At 35.5% G+C, this 17864-nt stretch overlaps 1 protein-coding gene across 1 annotated transcript in view; it reads right to left on the bottom strand.

The window, feature by feature from the left end:
* Positions 1–17864, bottom strand: part of MSR1 (macrophage scavenger receptor 1) — a gene marked incomplete at both ends in the record, with an annotated part of 78813 nt that overhangs the window by 39770 nt on the left and 21179 nt on the right. Inside the window, 2 exons of the mRNA XM_080709879.1 lie at positions 11705–11758; positions 16031–16120. Of these exons, the coding sequence (XP_080566005.1) occupies positions 11705–11758; positions 16031–16120 (144 nt within the window). The remainder of the gene's footprint in view (positions 1–11704; positions 11759–16030; positions 16121–17864) is intronic.

Below are 17864 nucleotides of genomic sequence, written 5' to 3'. Positions count from 1 at the left end.
ATCAAATTGTACTAAACCAGATGATATTTTTCAAGTATAAATTATGAGTAATTTATGTGAATAAAAATTAAAACAAGGCTTTTGCATATAAAATTTGTCAAAATTTTAATTGAATCATCAGATAAGAATTTGTAATAATCTTTGTAAAATGGTAGATCTTTAAGAGAAAAATAACTTGGAGCTTAAAATTGCCAATTAACTAAAATATCTGTATTTCAAGAAGTATATTGTTATCTTGGAGGGATGGCATTTATTTATCAGTATATTTCCCACCATTGTAGAACAATTTTATTATTAGTGTTACATTTATAAATTAATCTTAGTTTCTAGAGTTACTTAGAGAACTTTAAAATTTTGTAAAAAAATAATTTAACTATGTGTGGGTTTCATTTATTTATTTATTTATTTATTTATTTATTTATTTATTTACTGGTCTGGGGATGGAACCCAGGGGCATTTGACCTCCTAGCTACACCTCTGCCCTATTTTTTATTCTTTATTTTGAAACCGGGTCTCACTGAGTTGCAGAGGGTCTCAGTAAATAGCTGAGGCTGTCTGCGAACCGTGATTCTCCAGGTCTCAGCCTCACGAATGCTGGGATTACAAGCGTGTGCCACCATGCCCTTAAAGCGCTGCTCTTAAAACCCTGGGATACTGCCCAGCGTGGTGGCGCACGCTTGTAATCCCTGCGCTTGGGAGGCAGAGACAGGAGGATCGCGCAGGTTCGAAGCCAGCAGATCCTGTTTCCAAATAGAAAAGTATAAAAAAATAAGTCTGGGATTATAGCCCGGAGTTAGAAGGGTTTCCAAGAACCACAGTACAACAACAACAAACACAATTAAAAAAATAAAATAAATAAAACCCCGGAGAGCAAAAATAATCAAATTATCCATTAAGATATTGAACAAGCCAGGAGTGGTGGCACATGCCTGTAATTCTTGTACTTGAGAAGCTGAGACAGGTTTGAAGGTAGCTTCAGTAACTTAGTAAAGATCTCATAAAATTAGCAAGAACTTGTTTCCAAATTAAAAAAATAAAATAAAATAGGTTTAGAGCAGCACAATTCATAATAGACAAACTATGGAACCAGCTTAGGTGTCTGTCAACAGAGAAATGTATTACAAAGTTATGGAATATTGCGGGGCGTGGTGGCGCACACTTGTAATCCCCGCGCTTGGGAGGCAGAGACAGGAGGATCGTGCTGTTTCGGAGCCAGCCTCGCTGGTTTAAGAGACCCTGTTTCCAAATAAAAAAAAATATATAAAATAGGTCTGGGAGTGTAGCCCGGAGGTAAAAGGGCTTCCAGGAACCCAGTACCACCAAAAATAAGTAAGTAAATAAATAAATAAATAAATAAATAAATAAATAAAATTATGGAATATGCACAAAATGGAATTCTATCCAGCCATAATGAAGAACAAATTTATGTCATTTGCAGGGAAATAAAGAGAACTAGAGAAAATTACGCTAAGTGAGATTAGTCAGTCTCAAAAAGTGAAAGGTCAGATGTTTTCCCTTTATGTAGAATCTACGGTGAAATTGGGATACAGGAGGGACTCCAGACAAGGGAGGAAAAAAACACTAGTGCCGTGCTGGAAGGGGCCTAAAGATGGAGGCAAGTGAGAGGAAGGAGAGAGAGACTAGACGAAGACAGTACCTCAGTGGACATGATGTACATACACAGATTTATCAAAGATGAAGGTGAAGAAGCCGGGTGGGAACTGGGGCAAGGCTCATCAAGCCTATATAGGGCATTAAATGTCGCTCTCACCCTGACATTCATCACGATGATTACAATGCAACGATAAAAAAGAAAACAAATATACTTAGGTCCTCTGCAACTTAGTGAGATTCTGTTTCAAAATAAAGAAATAAAAATAGAACTGAGGGTGTAGGTCAAAGGTACAATGCCCCTGGGGTCCATCTCCAGTACCACAAAAAAAAAACCCTAATACAATTCAAAAATATAAAAAAACAAATAATATATTACTAAATAACCTGGTTTAAAATAAAATAATAAGGGAAATTAAGAAATAGAAAAAATTCAATATAGCTGGGAAGGTAGCTCAGAGGTACAATGTTTCTGGATCATTGCCTAGTATCACCCCTTACAAAATAAATAAATAAATTAATTAATTAATTAATTGAATAAGGCTTACTTAGAAAAAGTCCCCATCATAAAATAGGATAAATTGTGTTACCATGGCTTCTGATTTCTGGAAATGGAGATTTCGGGCAGACCTTGTAAAAGTTTTCATGTCTCTCCTTTCTAAGGAATTGTGATATTGATAAGTGATCTAAGTTCTTTGATCTCTCATTTGTAATTTGAAAGATAAATACAATAACACCCATCTCCTAGGACTGAGATTTCTAATGTGATAATATGTGAAAACTGGGCTAAATAAATATATGAAAAATTGTATTTAAAACTGTAAAATACTGTCTAAAAGTAGTGGTAGATTTTTAAATTATATTTTATTCTGAAAGTTATTCTGGGAGCATATAAGGATATAGCTTGTAAGGGATTTGAGATGTGGTAGTGTGGAGAAAAATATCCTAAATTTGGCCCATTAAAGTTTAATGCATCTAGTTATTGGCAGATGTGACAATTCAGTACGTAATTTTTTAATTTTTTTATGAAGAAAAAATAACTTTCCAAAATAACTGAGTGTTTGTAGCTTGAATTAGAGTTGGAGGCAATCTATAGCCTCCTTGATGTTATGTGCTGTGTTGTGTTTATGCTCATGACTGGTCAAGTCTCTACAAATTTTAATCAACTGAGTTAATGGAACTGATAGAAAAAATAGGTAGTGGGGTGGTCTTCATTTCCCCTTGCACCTGACAGGAGCGGCCATCATTCATGCACAACAGCTGTGTCCAGAAATAGACGTCGGCAGATTACTCAAGTATCCAAGAATTCAGCAAAAGTTGTTTTCCTCCTCAAGAAAACTGTTGCTTCCATTTGCTTAACCATATAAGCATAGGTTTATATGTTTGACATGGTTATGGATTAACATACTTTGTTTGAGTAATAACAGTTAAGGACAGGAAAAAATACCTGTAGCAAAGGTGGACCTTAATATGTGGGCTCTCAGATAGGTCAAAGTACTAAATACTTTATTTCAAAAGGATCTCAGTTCTTATTCATCAGATAAGGGGCAGGTCCATTATCTTGAAATGGGTGCTCCTCTAGACTGGAAACTGGGAGTTTGGGCTGTAATACCAATTATGCTATAAACTTGGGTTATCATTGTAGACTTACACCTTGCTTGTTTGCACTTTAATTTCTGCATGTTATGATGTCTTTTGTAATGACCTTACAGGACTATTGTAAATATCAGTTGAGTTCACAAATGTATTATGAAGATTGTGAAGAGGAAAGTCAGGTTAAGGTGTATTATAATGTTGTGGTAAGATTTAGAATCATATAAATCAAGATTCAACCTGCAGACCTAGGACCCATGGACTAGTTTGTGTGGTTTTGCACAGGTTTTTAAGGGTTCTAAATCCTCATGGGAAGAGCAGTAGAGAAATATATTCCTTGCAATGACTCAGTGAAGGTGGTGCAGTGTACAGTGTGCACTGCAGAGTGTTTGACACAGGGGGTGCTACTATTATTATTTTTATAAAATAATGTATTGCTTATTTATAATAAATAATAACTTATTATTTGTTATTATAAAATATTAATTATTATAAAAATACTATTATTATTTTTTAAATAACAGATTTCTGGTTGGGTGGTTGGGTGTGGTGGCCATGCTTGTAATCCCAGCATTCGGGAGGCAGAGACTGAAGGATCATGGTTCATGGACAGCCTCAGCTACTTAGTGAGGCCCTTTGCAAATCAGTGATACCCTGTTTCAAAAATTAAAAGGAAAGACTAAAAAATAGGGCTGGGGGTGTAGCTCGGAGGTACAGTGCCCCTGGGTTCCATCCCCAGTACTGCAAAAAACAAAAAAAGATTTCTGATTTAATAATAAAACAGTTTCTTAATTACTTTGTACTTTTGAATCCCCCAAAGAGCTCTTATCAAGCATTTAAATCAATCCACAATATAAAACCCATAAAATATGAATTTCTATACGTCAATTCCTGCCATCAGTATATGACAAAAGACTTAGAGGATATTCTGATGTCCCCCATATATTACTAATGACTTCTAGAACAATATGTGGCATAACTACTTATTTAAAAGTCTTTCACATTATTGTAGAATTGAACTTGTGTTTTGCTGCTCAATAAGCAACCAAGAGGAATATTTCTAAATATTCTTGAACAATACTTTTCCACTTTTCCAGTGTCCTGTACCCTGTACTTTGTGATTCTGAAGGGACAATTCTATCTTACCAACGATTCAGTATTCAGTATTCATTTGTTGGGCAGAGGATACCCTCTCTCCAGAAAAGCTCGGTAGTCAAGGAGGGAGCTCCGGATCCAAGCAAAGACAAAAAAAACTATTTCAAAGAAGATGGCACTCTAAGAAAAAACTAGATGTAAAGCTAAGGCAACACAGTAAGAGTCTACTTGACATTACTGAGATATCTAGAGTCAGAGAGGAAAGATGGGAACTTTGGTGCATTCCATCTGCAGCCCTGCATATACTGGATGCATTTCAAATTAGCTGGTGCAAAAGACCTGGAGGGAACTGCATTGATTTTTTTCCTTCTAATTGATTCTGGTGAAACTCAGTCTGCAAGATCCATTTGGGGAAGGAAGGGACTAAACAGGACAAGTACTAATTGTTTTATCTATTGCTGCTTTAACTCTTTTTCAATTCCCAAGACATATTAATTATACACACTATAAATAAATACTTTTATTGTGTTAACAGGATGCTGTGTGTTTTTAGTAATAATTTATGGAATTACAGGAAGCTTTAAACATCACATAGCTGTTAAGAACGAGCAGCATTTTTATAATTTACCTAGAGAGATCCCTGCTCATGTATACTGTACTCTGCTAACTCAAAATCAATGCTATGGAGAAAAGTACACTATGGGGTTAAAAAAGAGACACAATAAAACAAGAGAGAGACATCATCCCAGCCAAATGATACTGAAAAAATGTTCAAACAGCCAGTTACTGAAATAGAGACAGAATATTAACAGGCAGCTCTTCCCCAGGTGCACATGAGCAGCTCTCATTAGTGAGAATGTAAGTTTTATGAGTATTCAAGGAAGTCTATGCTTCTGAGTAATGTTCTTGGGGAAGCGACTGTAGGCAATGTCTAGAGTAGTTATGAAGATGGAAACATAAACAAAGATTGATCGAGAATGCTTTCTTAAAAGTTTACCTACTGTAAGTAAGACTTTTTACTTTCTGAGAGTCTTCAAAGTTTAGGCTCATTCTAAAAACCAAACTTCTTATTACAAATTTTGTTCTCTGTTACCTTACCACACCCAACTCTACACACTTAAACTAAATATTTGTTATATATATATATATATATATATATATATATATAATATTTGTAGATATGTATAAAATATTTGTATATGTATAAAATATTTGTAATATATATAAAATATTTGTAGTATATATAAAACATAGGGTATTTAATGAAATTATAGGAATTTTGGAGAATGATAGACATAGCTTTGAGTTTATGTTCTTCCATTTATTAGCTGTAAGCCTGTTTCTGATCCATTAAGTGGGGATGCTAATAATACTTACCCCAGTGGCTCTTCTAAGATATGATATATCAAAAGCACCCATGCATGATTATTTAGTTATCTGTAAATGAAATCTTTACTTTGATCAATTGAATCCTTTGAGAAACACCAGAATTCATTTAAGATTAAGCTGAGTTTTCAGTAGAAATCAACTCAAAAGAAGATACAGTTTTCATATCATTTTGTGAGTTTTGAAATAAGATACTCAAAATTTATATCCTACTTATCTTATTGGGGCTGAGCAAGGCTCAGTAAAACTTACTAACAAACCACACATAAGTAATGTGATCATTTAGGACAGACCATCCCAAGTGTAGGAATTCTTCTCATTTAATTTGAGAATATAATGAACAATTCCTTGTGACTAACATTAAGTTTGGTGCAGACTTTTCATTATACACTATTAAAGTTAGTACATTTGTGCATTTGAACTGGTTAGTCAGCATCTCTTTTTATCTAAAGAGAGAAGCAAAGTCTTTCTCCCCTAACTTGGAAAGTTCAAGTTAATATTTCATACATAACAATCCATTTTTACTCTGAGAAGATGACTTGTGAACTGAATCCCCTGGAATTGCCTCCCAGGATCCCTGGAATCAGGGCCATTCTGTAACCAAGGCTAGCATGAGAAGAGAGCTCCCATGCATTACCTGGCCTCCAGCATAGAGTGACAATCACATCAAATTAAACCACAGAGAGAGTTCCAATTTATCTCTAGATGTTTGCACTAACTAGCTACTTACTGTCACTTGTTTGCTAATAATGAGGAATATCTGGACAACTAGCCAATCCTCCCTCCCTTTCTTTTCTGAAGATTTTGGTATCAGTCAGACAGATCCTATCCAGTACCACTGAGAACTCTAATTTGCTTCAACCTTTCTTGCCACTTTCCCACAGAAGAATCTTGGGCTTAGGCTTTGTCCTTCAGATCCTGGACCCTTGTTTTATTCTCCTGACATTTTGTTCTGACCTCTGTCGACAGCTTCTGGCCTCCAATGGACACTCTCTTTAGTCCTTTCTTTTATTTATGACTATGCTCTTCTGCTCACTTCAGACAAACTCATTGATTTGTGAGCTGGCCACACTTGCTTTGCTCTATCTAATATAAAATCTTGTCTTATTCTCTAGCATTTCTCTTTTTGCTCATGATGTTTATTGGGCTCCTAGCACTTACACTTTGCTTTCTCATCTCTTGTGACTGCAGATTTATTTGATTTGATCAGTGCACTGTAATCATACATCTTGATGAAGTTCAAGGTGATAGGGGCATACATGCACACAGCACCCACTGAGCCCTCCCCCGGGTCCCATCAGTTCCCTCCCTCTCCCCTCCTTCCATGCTCAGCACAGTGATTGACTTTGATAAGACTGCGTATGTCATGTCCACTGAGCCGTTTCTCTCTTCCCCCTTCCATCTCCCTCAGTTAGTTTACCCTCTTCACTCCTCTAAAGTTTCTTTTCCTCGTTTCCACCCTAGCTTTCACATATTAGGGCGAACATCTCATTTGCCTAAAAATTTTGTCAATAAAACTCCAAAGGAACAAAAAATTATAAAGATAATCAATATGAAGGATTGCATTAAACTGAAGAGCTTTTGTATAGCAAAGGAAAATATCAGGAAACTTAACAGAGAACCAACAGAATGTGAGAAGACTTCTCCTCTGATAGAGGAGTAATATCTAGAATATACAAAGAACTCAAGAAACTCTCCACTAAAAATATAAGCCAATTAAAAAATGGGCAAGTGAACTAAATAGACACTCCACAAAGTAAGAAGTACAAATGGTCAATAAGTACATAAAACAATGTTTAACATCATTATCAATCAGAAAGATGCAAATTAAAATTACTCTGAGATTTCACCTAACCCCAATTAGAAAGACAGTCATTAAAAACACAACAAATGATGACAAGGGTAGAGAGAAGTGGGAACTCTAATACATTGTTGGTGGAATTGCAAATTAGTGCAAACACTTTGGAGGATCCTAAAAAAAAAAAAATGGGAATGAACCTACCATATGATCCAGCTATACCACTCCAGGGTATCTACCCAAAAGAATGTATATCCGACTACCAGAATAATGCTGCATATCTATGTTTATAGCTGCACAATTCACAACTGACAAACTATGAAACCAGCCAAGATGACTATTAACAGATAAATGAATCACAAAACTATAAGCTATGTGTACAGTAGAATTTTACTCGGCTATAAAGATAACAAAATTATGTCATTTTCAGAGAAATGGATGGAACTGGAGAACATATACTAAGTGCGATTAATCAGTCACAAAAGTGACTGCAGCCAGGCTTGGTGGTGCACGCTTCTAATCCCCGTGCTTGGGAGGGGGAGACAGGAGGATCGAGCAGGTTGGAAGCCAGCCTCGCTGGCTTAAAAGACCCTGTTTTCAAATAAAAAGTATAAAATAGGTCTGGGAGTGTAGCCCAGAGGTAGAAGGGCTTCCAGAAACCCCAGTACCATCAAAACCAAAAATCCAAAAAAACACATAAACAAAACAAAACAAAACAACACCAAACAAACAAAAGTGATTGCAGATTTAAACTATGTTACAACAGCAAGAAACAGTAGCTTCAGTTCAACAAGACCACTGGAACCCATACTTTAAAACTTTAAAGCACTTTAAGATTTTACAGAGCATCTTTATACACACAGTATCTTATTTGGTCCTCACAACAACCTATGAGGTAGGTGTCAACATGTTTATTTAACAGGGCAGGGAATGGCATGTTGAGAGACATAGGTATATTATTAAGAATCATTAAAACTCCAGTGGCATGAGTCTTGGAGCTATGTGCTTGAAGGAAAGGAGAGCTGTGAAAATGTAGTCACAAACTTCTCTGTAGAGACTAACACAAAACCCTTCACTTTTCCTATTCTCTTTTTGTCTGCCTTTTCTGACCTTTCCTGAGTTTTCATTTTCTTCCCTTTTTTATCTACACAAAATATCTCCAGTTCTACTGAAATGTTCTTTTTTTTCTAGGATCTATGAACACTTAAAGCATAAATTGCAATGAGATCATTGGAATAAAAATGTCATCAGAATTATTTTTCATGCTCAAAATATTTTTGTTTGAAATGTACAGAAAATTTAAAGAAACAAGTCTTTATTTGGGGTCAAATGGGCAGAATAAATTATCCAAGCTCTCTTTTACTTCATTTTAAAACTTGAAAAAAAATGCTATAATCTGAAGGATAATAAGACTGGAAGGCAAACTAAGCAAGTCAAAATAAGAAATAATTTTTAATATCATAAGGAATTAAAATTCTTTATCTCCTCTGACAACCTATATAGCCCTATTCTTTCTCCAGTATAGCTATTGTTGGAATTGCTTGTGTATTTGTTTGTATATCTCAGGCACAATTATCGCCATAAGGCCAAAGACAATGTCTGTCTCACTAGCTCTTATGTCCAACTCCTGGAAGCATACAATAAACATGTGCTAAATGAATGAGTGGATTTTCTTCCATGTCATCCATAGCCCTAGTTCAGAATAATGCTTTGATTTAAATAATTCATACATAGTCAGCACTCATGTGATTTTTCCCAGAATCCACTGGATTAAATTGGGTTCAACAAAAATAGGTGAGTGGGCAACAGAAGATGCTTGCTCTGGTACCTGAGCATCCCATTAATCAGCACATGGGGATATCCAGGTTAGGAGGGTGGGAGTGGTGGTACACACTTGTAATCCAAGCATTTGGGAGGCTGAGAGAGTAGGACTGCAATTTTTGGAAAGCCTCAGCTACTTAGCGATGCCACCTGCAACTCAGTGAGACCCTGTTTCAAAATAAAAAATAAAAATAGGTCTAGAGGGTGTTGCTTGGAGGTATGCAATGCCTCTGGGTTCCATCTCCAGTACCACACACACAAAAAAGATGGGGAGTGGGGGAGTAGTGAGTAGTATGATCATGACATCAGAGGCCCAAACATCATGAAGGATGAGGAGAGAAAGCTATGTAGAATCCTAGCTTGACACAGGAACCAAGGCTATTTGGAGAAATCACAGAAGGATCTTGGAAATCAGGAGTAACTGATTAATCATCAAGAGGTGAAGGGCCTTTTAATGAGATGGTGCCAGAGGGTGTCCTGCCCAATTCACCTAATATTAAAAGGGCCCTACCCTAATATGATCCAGGAGTTGTATTGGTTCTTACACATATATAAAAGAGGACATCAATGATTATTTTTATTACCTTTAAATCATGTCTAAAACACACAAAAATGTACATTAAAATAACTCAAACAAGGAGCAATGGCACAAGCCTATAATCCTATAATCCCAAATATTTGGGAGATTGAGACAAAGATTGCAGGTTCAAGGTCATAAGATGGTAATTTAGTAAGGCCCTGTTTCAAAATTAAAAATAAATAAATAAATAAACAAACAAATAAAACAAGGCTAGGATTGCAGTTCAGTGGTATATTACCCCTGGGTTTATCCCCTAGTACCACGGAACACAATTCAATATAATTTTTCATAAATTATATTTATTTAAAGATGTGGGAATCAGGTATTTTCTTATAGAACATGTAAATACAGTCTTTTGGGGCCATTTTCAAGAATTAATCAAATTGTAAAATGCATATAAACTTTGAAATGTTGGTTCTACTTCTAGTAATTCATCTATTAAAATTTATTCTCACAAGATCATGTATGGCAATGTTACCATGGCTTATTAAAGCCAAACCAAAGCAAACACAAGTCATTATGTACTCAAGACTAGGGAATTGAATAACCATGTTGTGGTATATATGGCATAGCTATATATCTGAATAAAGTGTAGTCTTTGAGAGAAGAGGTAGAAACATATAATGATAGAAACAGATGACTGGCACATTAACTTCAACACAAAAATGCAGACAAATCATATTAGGTGTGCATATACATGCTTCTCTCTTTTTAAAAACATTGTGGAGTTGTTTCAGATACTTCTTGGAGAAGGCGTGGAGAGGAATTCTGAGCTATGTACATGAGTATCAGATATAAATAGCTCTCTTATTGCTTTTTCAAGGCAAGTATGCACATAAATTCCAAAACAACTCTGAAAAAATCTGTAACTGACAACATTTCTAAACATAGCTGAAAAAATGTTCTGAGCATTTGATAACCTCAGGTAACAGAAGACAGTGTGACTGCTCGGTTTTACAGATTAAAGAATAAAGAAGTTTTTTTTATTTTCAAAACTCAGCTACCGTCAATGTTTAGAAGCTTAGAGAAAGCCTCAGGGAAAGGAAATAAAGAAAAACGGATAAAATAAAGATAGAGGTAAAGCTCCACACAAGCTAGGAAAGAGACACACAAGAGCTCAATTGAGATTAAATGGAGAGAAAGGAGAAAGGAAAGAAGGGGAATAAAAAGTAGACAGCAAACAAAAGCGATCTTAAAAAACTAGATGCAAAAGAAAAGAGGAAAATCATCCTCATGTTCCTATTATCTTAATATAGTGATAATAATACTCATTAAGTAATATTAAAGTACTCTGAGAAGACACACAGCACTGTTAGATTTAAGAGCATCATGGTTACATTATACTCTATAGTCTGTGTAGGTCTGAAAGTCTACAATATAGAATACAACTTTTTCAAGGTTTTAATAAAACAAAAACCTCAAACATCAGATAATTTTCAGGGTTCTCAGGCTGTCCAAATTCCTAACTATAGGGTTTCTGTTGGCTCAGTTTGTGTATAAAGAGGTTGTAATCATTTCTATTCATAAATTTGACTTTCCTTCATTGGATAGAAATTGACTTGAGAATTGAATAACTTTCTATGTTGATTTTTTAGAAAATACTAGAAAACAGAATACAAATGGGTAACAAGGCTGGAAGTTATATAAGTTAATTTATTTGTTTTACTCTAATTAGCATGTTTTATTTGTAGAAAACTGTGGGCTGGCTTCCACAGAATCTCTATGGATTAGTGTTGAATTTCTCATTTGTTTTAATCCCAAACCACTAATATCACAATCTTATTTTTCACAAAAATGAACACAGAAAACAAAAAACTTACTTGATATGCTTCCACTCCCTTTTTCCCCCTTTTGGCCTTTTTGTCCAGTAATTCCTTGACAAAAAAAAGAAAATAAAATAGAAAAATGTAATCAAGGTAAGTCACACTGCTTTTCTTTTTAGGGAATTGAACTCAGGGGCATTCTATCTCAGAACAAAAACCTCAAACCTTGTATTTCTTATTTGGAAACAGGTTCTCACTAAGTTATTGAGGATCTTGATAAATTATTGAGGCTAGTCTTGAACCTGTGAACCTCCCATCTCAGCCTCCCAAGTACTGGGATTATAGGCATGCACCATCACACTTGGAACAATGCTTCCTTCTTTCCTTTCTTTCTTCCTTTCATTTTCTATCTTCTTTTTCTTTATTTTTGTGCCAAGCACACACTCTACCATTATCCCCACATTACTTAAAGATAGAGCATCACAGGATAGTCTAAAATATCAAAGTATAGCAAGGAATAGATATTGAGATACAGTAATAATGTGGATGATGATGATGATAATAATAATAATAATTATAATAATAATAATAATAATTATTATTATTATTATTACTATCACTTTTAAAACCTTATTAGGAACCTGGTATTATCTCAAATTATTTACAAGGATGTTACGTCTTCCCTTCTGTAAAACAGGCAGGGTTGAAGTGTAAATAGATTGTTTTGTGCTTATTCATTCTGGTTTTCTTCTCTTCACTTGACTGTGCCTCCCTCTTGCCCCAGGAAGCCCAGGATCTTCCACTTTATCCTCAACTTTGTTCAATTTATTGAACAATGTTTCAGTGTCATTTTCCATACATTTAAGGTAGAGTGACCCAAGCACTGGGTTGTGAATGAATTTCCAGGAGTGGTGAGATTCTGGTGACCTCATCCCTGGAAGAAGGTAAAAAGGTTCACAGGGCACCTACATCTCCAGACTAGCCACATTGGGCTTTAAAAAAAATCCTTGGTAAGAGAAAGTGCTCCTTGCTGATTTTATGGTTGCAGTATGGCTTAAAAGCTGTTAAGTCGGTACCCAAGAATATCTGGGTTCTAGTTCTACCTCTGCTACTGACTTGGGCCAGTGCCTTCTGCTTTCTGGGCTTGAGTTTCCATATCCAGAACTAGTGACCTATGCTTTTATTTTCTTTTAATGAACCTTGGTCAATGAAATAAAAAAAATAGTTGAATTGCAAAACAAACCAGCAAACAAATCCCCATCCATTTACACAGTGGTGTGGTACATGTACTAAATTTTATGAGGGACAGGGCTTCAAATAGATGTAAAGATATTGCTGGATCTTGATTTTTGCCAATGTTTTGCTCAGGTGACACGGTCTAATAGGCTAATAGTTTATTTTTGTCTTCATTTGTGCTTTTTTTGAATATTTGTCCTTATGTATCTCTTAGAGAACATTACTAAATTACTAAATTAAAAAAATGTAAGCCAGTCGTGGTGGTGCACACTTGTAATCCCTGCGCTTGGGAGGTAGAGACAGGAGGATCACGCAGGTTCGAAGCCAGCTGTGCTGGTTTAAGAAATCCTGTTTCCAAATAAAAAAGTATAAAAATAGGTCTTGGAGTATAGCCCAGAGGTAAAAGGGTTTCCAGGAACCCCAGTACCACCAAAAAAAAAAAAAAAAAAAAAAAAAAAATGTAATGTGGGCTAGTTTGCATGCATTCCGGAGGCGGAGACCATAGGATCTTGGTTTACAAATAGCCTCAGCTGCTTATTTAGACCCTTTGCAACTCAGTGAGACCCTGTTTCAAAAAATAAAAAGACTTAAAAATAGAGCTGAGGGTGTAGCTCGGTAGCTCGGAGGTACAATGCCCCTGGTTTCCATCTTTAGGTACCACAAAAAGAAAGAAAAAAAGTAATGTGTACTATTGTGTAGCAGGAGAATTGAAGCACTTCAAAAAATACAGATTATTCCCAATTGAAATTTTATTCTGTAGATTTAATGAAAGCCCAACCATTCTATTTCAGAGTACTATGAAGAGAATTTCTTATTCTCAAATTGCATGGCATAATGTGATTTTATTTTATACCATTAATTTCATGTCTTAATTGTGATTGAGTTATTTCAGGTACTATTGGGAAAAAATCATTAAGTAGTACAAAGTACCACAAACCCTTTTAATCCTTTTTAAAATAGTATCTATATAAATGGAATTCTTACCTAAATTTGGTATAGTAACAAATTTTCAGATTATTCAAAAGAAATAGCCTAAATAATTAAAAACAATTGGAACTGGGGGGCTAAATAAGATATAATTGATCAATCTTAACTTTTTATGGAGAGGAAATATAATATTCATCTTAACTGCTTCATTTAAGTATTTATTTTGCAATTAGAAAAGAGAAAGAACTTGCGTGATTCTTGGATGTCCTTCTATACTGCAATGTCTTGAATATTTGAGAAAAGAAATGCTTGATCCAGAGCAGTGACTCACTTGTTATCTAATGTTAACTTATAGCTTAATGCAACTAATAATAAAATCAGTCCAAAACAAAATATTTGATTTTGCCAGCAATACTAAATGGCCCTATTTGAGATAGATCACAGACTAGCACATCATTTTTACTTTAAACTTACAAGTACAGGTAAAATGCTTCTTTTATTTCACAGAATTATTTTGGCATCTATTAATTGCATTGCAATTGTGTCTAATTTAAGGTTCTACATATATATGTCTATTGAATTAAAGTTGTTCATATAGGTAATTCAGTAATCCATGAGTAATTTAGGTAATTTCAAGCAGAATAATAAACAAACAAACACTTCTCCTATTTCCAAAAGAGCTTGATTAAAGCTACATGATTTGGAGGTGGCTGGCGCATAAATACACTACTTATTTCAGGTAATCAAGTCTCCAGTGGAGACTAATTACAAGTTTCTTATTTGTGGCTATCAAATACATTGAGATTATAGTAATACTGCAATACATTTATTAGAATTGCTAAAATCCCAAACACTACAACACTAAATACTAGTGAACATGGGAAACAACAGGAATTCTTACTTGTTGCTGGTGTGAATGCAAAATAGTAGAGTCACTCTAGAAAGCAGCTTAGCAGTGTCTTACAAAGCTAAACACAAATTTGCTATGTGATCCAGCAACATATACTTAGGTAAACTCTTGTTCGCATAAATAAATGCTCAAAGAGGCTTATATTAGCTTTATTCATAATTGTGAAAACTTGAAAGTAACCAATATTTACTTCAATGCGTGAATGGGTGAACAAGTTTTGACAATCAATCAAGTGGAATATTATTGAATAATAAGGAGAAATGAAGAATCTGATAATGAAAAGATATAAAGAAACTTAAATGAAAGAAGTTAGTTTGAAAGGATTGCTTACTGTGTGGTTACAACTGTATGACATTCTGAAAAAGGCAAAGCTGTGGACATAGTAAAAGATCAATGGATACCAGGTATTTGGCAGAGGCAGAGAAACAGTGATGAGCGGGCGAAGCATTGAGTTCTTTAGGGCAGTGAAACTAGTCTATAGAATGCTCTAGTGATGGATACATGACATTAAACATTAGTCAGACCCCATACAAGGTAAAACACAAACAGTGAGCCCTAATGTAAACTATGGACTTTGATCAATAATAATGTATTGCTATTAGTTTATTAATTGTAACCAGTTTACCGTAGCAATACAAGATGTTAATAGGGGGAAATGTGTGTGAATGAGTAGAACTCTACCTTCTCTGCAAATTTTCTATAAATATCAAACTACTCTAAAAATCTATTTAAATTACCCCAACAATAGAGACCTTATTTTTTATAGTAATTTACTTTGAAATTGAGAAAATAAGGTAAAATTGCTATGCAAAGTATATAATCAGTGGAGATAGTATCATCATACATGTAAATATTAAAGTGCTGAACAATGTTGATTATTAAGCACGAATAATAGCAAGCAGTTTATTGTGCATAAAACAGGATTTCAGGGTTATCTATATTTGCCAACTATAACTTAACAAGGTTTGACCAGTTGTGAGCTAAGGGGCATTTATATTTTGCTTTTTTTTCCCTTTGCCAGTCTTCCCACTCTGTCCCAGGGTACATACCATTCTTCAAGTGAATTACAATTGTGTACCGTGTATAAATCCTATAAGTGTACATGTTTTTAAACTATTTTCTTCAGGACACAAATATTTTCAAGTGGACATAAATCAGTTTCCAAATGCTTCAGACCACAGAAAATACTTTATATGAATATTACTATTTACATTGTGATGAATAATTTTTATCTAAGAAACTGAAATGAAATATATATGACCTTGTGTTTATTTGCACATTCTGTAACAGAATACATAGTATTATAATACCTGGCCTTCCTGGCCTTCCTGGTGGTCCTGAGAACCCTCTACTTCCAGGCAATCCAGCTGCTCCCTTATCACCTTTAGGACCTGGAGGACCTAAATGGGAAATGAAGAAAAAATACTAGCAACACACATTCAAAACCACATCAAGAAAATCATGCACCATGACTAGCTAGGGTTTATCTGTGGGATGCAAGGCTGGTTTAACATACAAAAATCAATCCATGTAATTCATCATATAAACAGAACCAAAGACAAAATCACATGATCATATCAATAGATGTTGAAAAAACATTTGACAAAATCCCAATATGCAGAAGCTAGGGAGAAAATGGGTCATAGGCGAAACTCTAGGTTCTAGGTGTCAGCTGTTATATCAAGAGTAAGTTGTATTGTATTCAACAGTGAAGGTTGAGTGAGGAGGGATGTGATATAATAAATGCAAGAATAGTGTAAGGCCTCATATAGTATCGAATAGAATAAGATTATGAGTTTGGTAAAGTAGTATATATTAGAGAGTAGAGATAGTGAATATGTAGTAGTATTCTATTGACCAATTAAAGTTTCCTGTATAGTGATATAAAGTGGATTTAATACAAGACAAGGAAGATTGAAGATGAGAGAAAAAGGAAAGTAAAGGATTAGAGAGAAGAGAGTAGCTATGTACAAGGGAAGAAGCTTGTGAGAGGGCTTGGGAAGAGGGTAAAATAAAGCAGGCATACACATTAACACACAAAAAAGAACAAAAACAAACAAAAAAAAACAACACCAAAATAAATTAATGTAACCCTACAAATAAATGAATATTCAGCAGATTGGGCCTCTTCAGTCTTTCTCTGTGCAGACACCAAGTGCCACTGGCACCTTTTCTGCTGCAAGCCTGGTTCTCTGAGTCTTTCTCAGTCTAGGCAGATAACTAGTATCAGTGGGGATGGATATACTGTTAAGTGCAGGTCACCCTCCACACTTTCCACAGATGTGGAGTCTTAGTCTCTTCTTGCCTCCATAGGTGGTGTATATCTCTGAGATCAAACTCAATGTAAGAGTCTCTGTTCTCCACAGCTAATGCTGGTCTGATCTGACTTCTCCCTACTCATGATTAGGTGGTCTGTGGTGATCCTGGATATTCTACTAGTTGGATTTAGTGTTGAACATAGGTCTCACCTCACACTTTCCTCTGATGCAGAGCCTGAGTCTATCTGAGCTTCTGCTATGTCCAACAGTAGACCCCTTCCTCACCTTCTCTGGGTTGAATCACAAAGTCTCAGACCCAGGGTGTTTATCATTGCTGTGCCAATCCCTGGGGGCATTGCACTGGGCATTCTCTTGCACAGACCACAGCTTCACTTATGGTGTTGTTGAGTACTGCTCTGGATCTCTGGAGATGTGTTGAGTTTGGCCATCACTGCTGCAACTTGTAGACTCCATCCGTACCTTTGGCAGGTTGAACTGTAAAGTCTCAGACCCAGGAAGTTTATTGTGCTGTGGAAATCTCTGGCAGCCCTATGCTGGGTGTTTTCCCATGGGGACAGCGACTTCACTTGCAGTGTTGTTGAGCACTGGTCTGGATATCTGAAGGGCGTGGTGAGCTCAGCCACCACTACAATTTGTAGCTGGTGTTTACATGGGATGAACTGATGACTTACAAGTCCAATGATCTGCAGCTGCTTACTTCAGGTCTTTGGATATTCTCCTGATTGTCCCTGGAGTTAGATGCAGTGAGGCAAGATAGTGTCCTTGTGGCATCTAAAACTGCAAGGCAGGAAGGTTTCTTTTCTGCTCTCTGATTGGTCTTCTAACCTTTTTTATCCCTGCCATCTTGTAGCTATCATTTTATTCC

Source organism: Muscardinus avellanarius, assembly GCF_963383645.1.
Source record: "Muscardinus avellanarius genome assembly, chromosome: 14".
Taxonomy (NCBI): domain Eukaryota; kingdom Metazoa; phylum Chordata; class Mammalia; order Rodentia; family Gliridae; genus Muscardinus; species Muscardinus avellanarius.
Note: the sequence above shows the minus strand (reverse complement) of the source record. Positions and strands in the feature narration are given on the sequence as shown.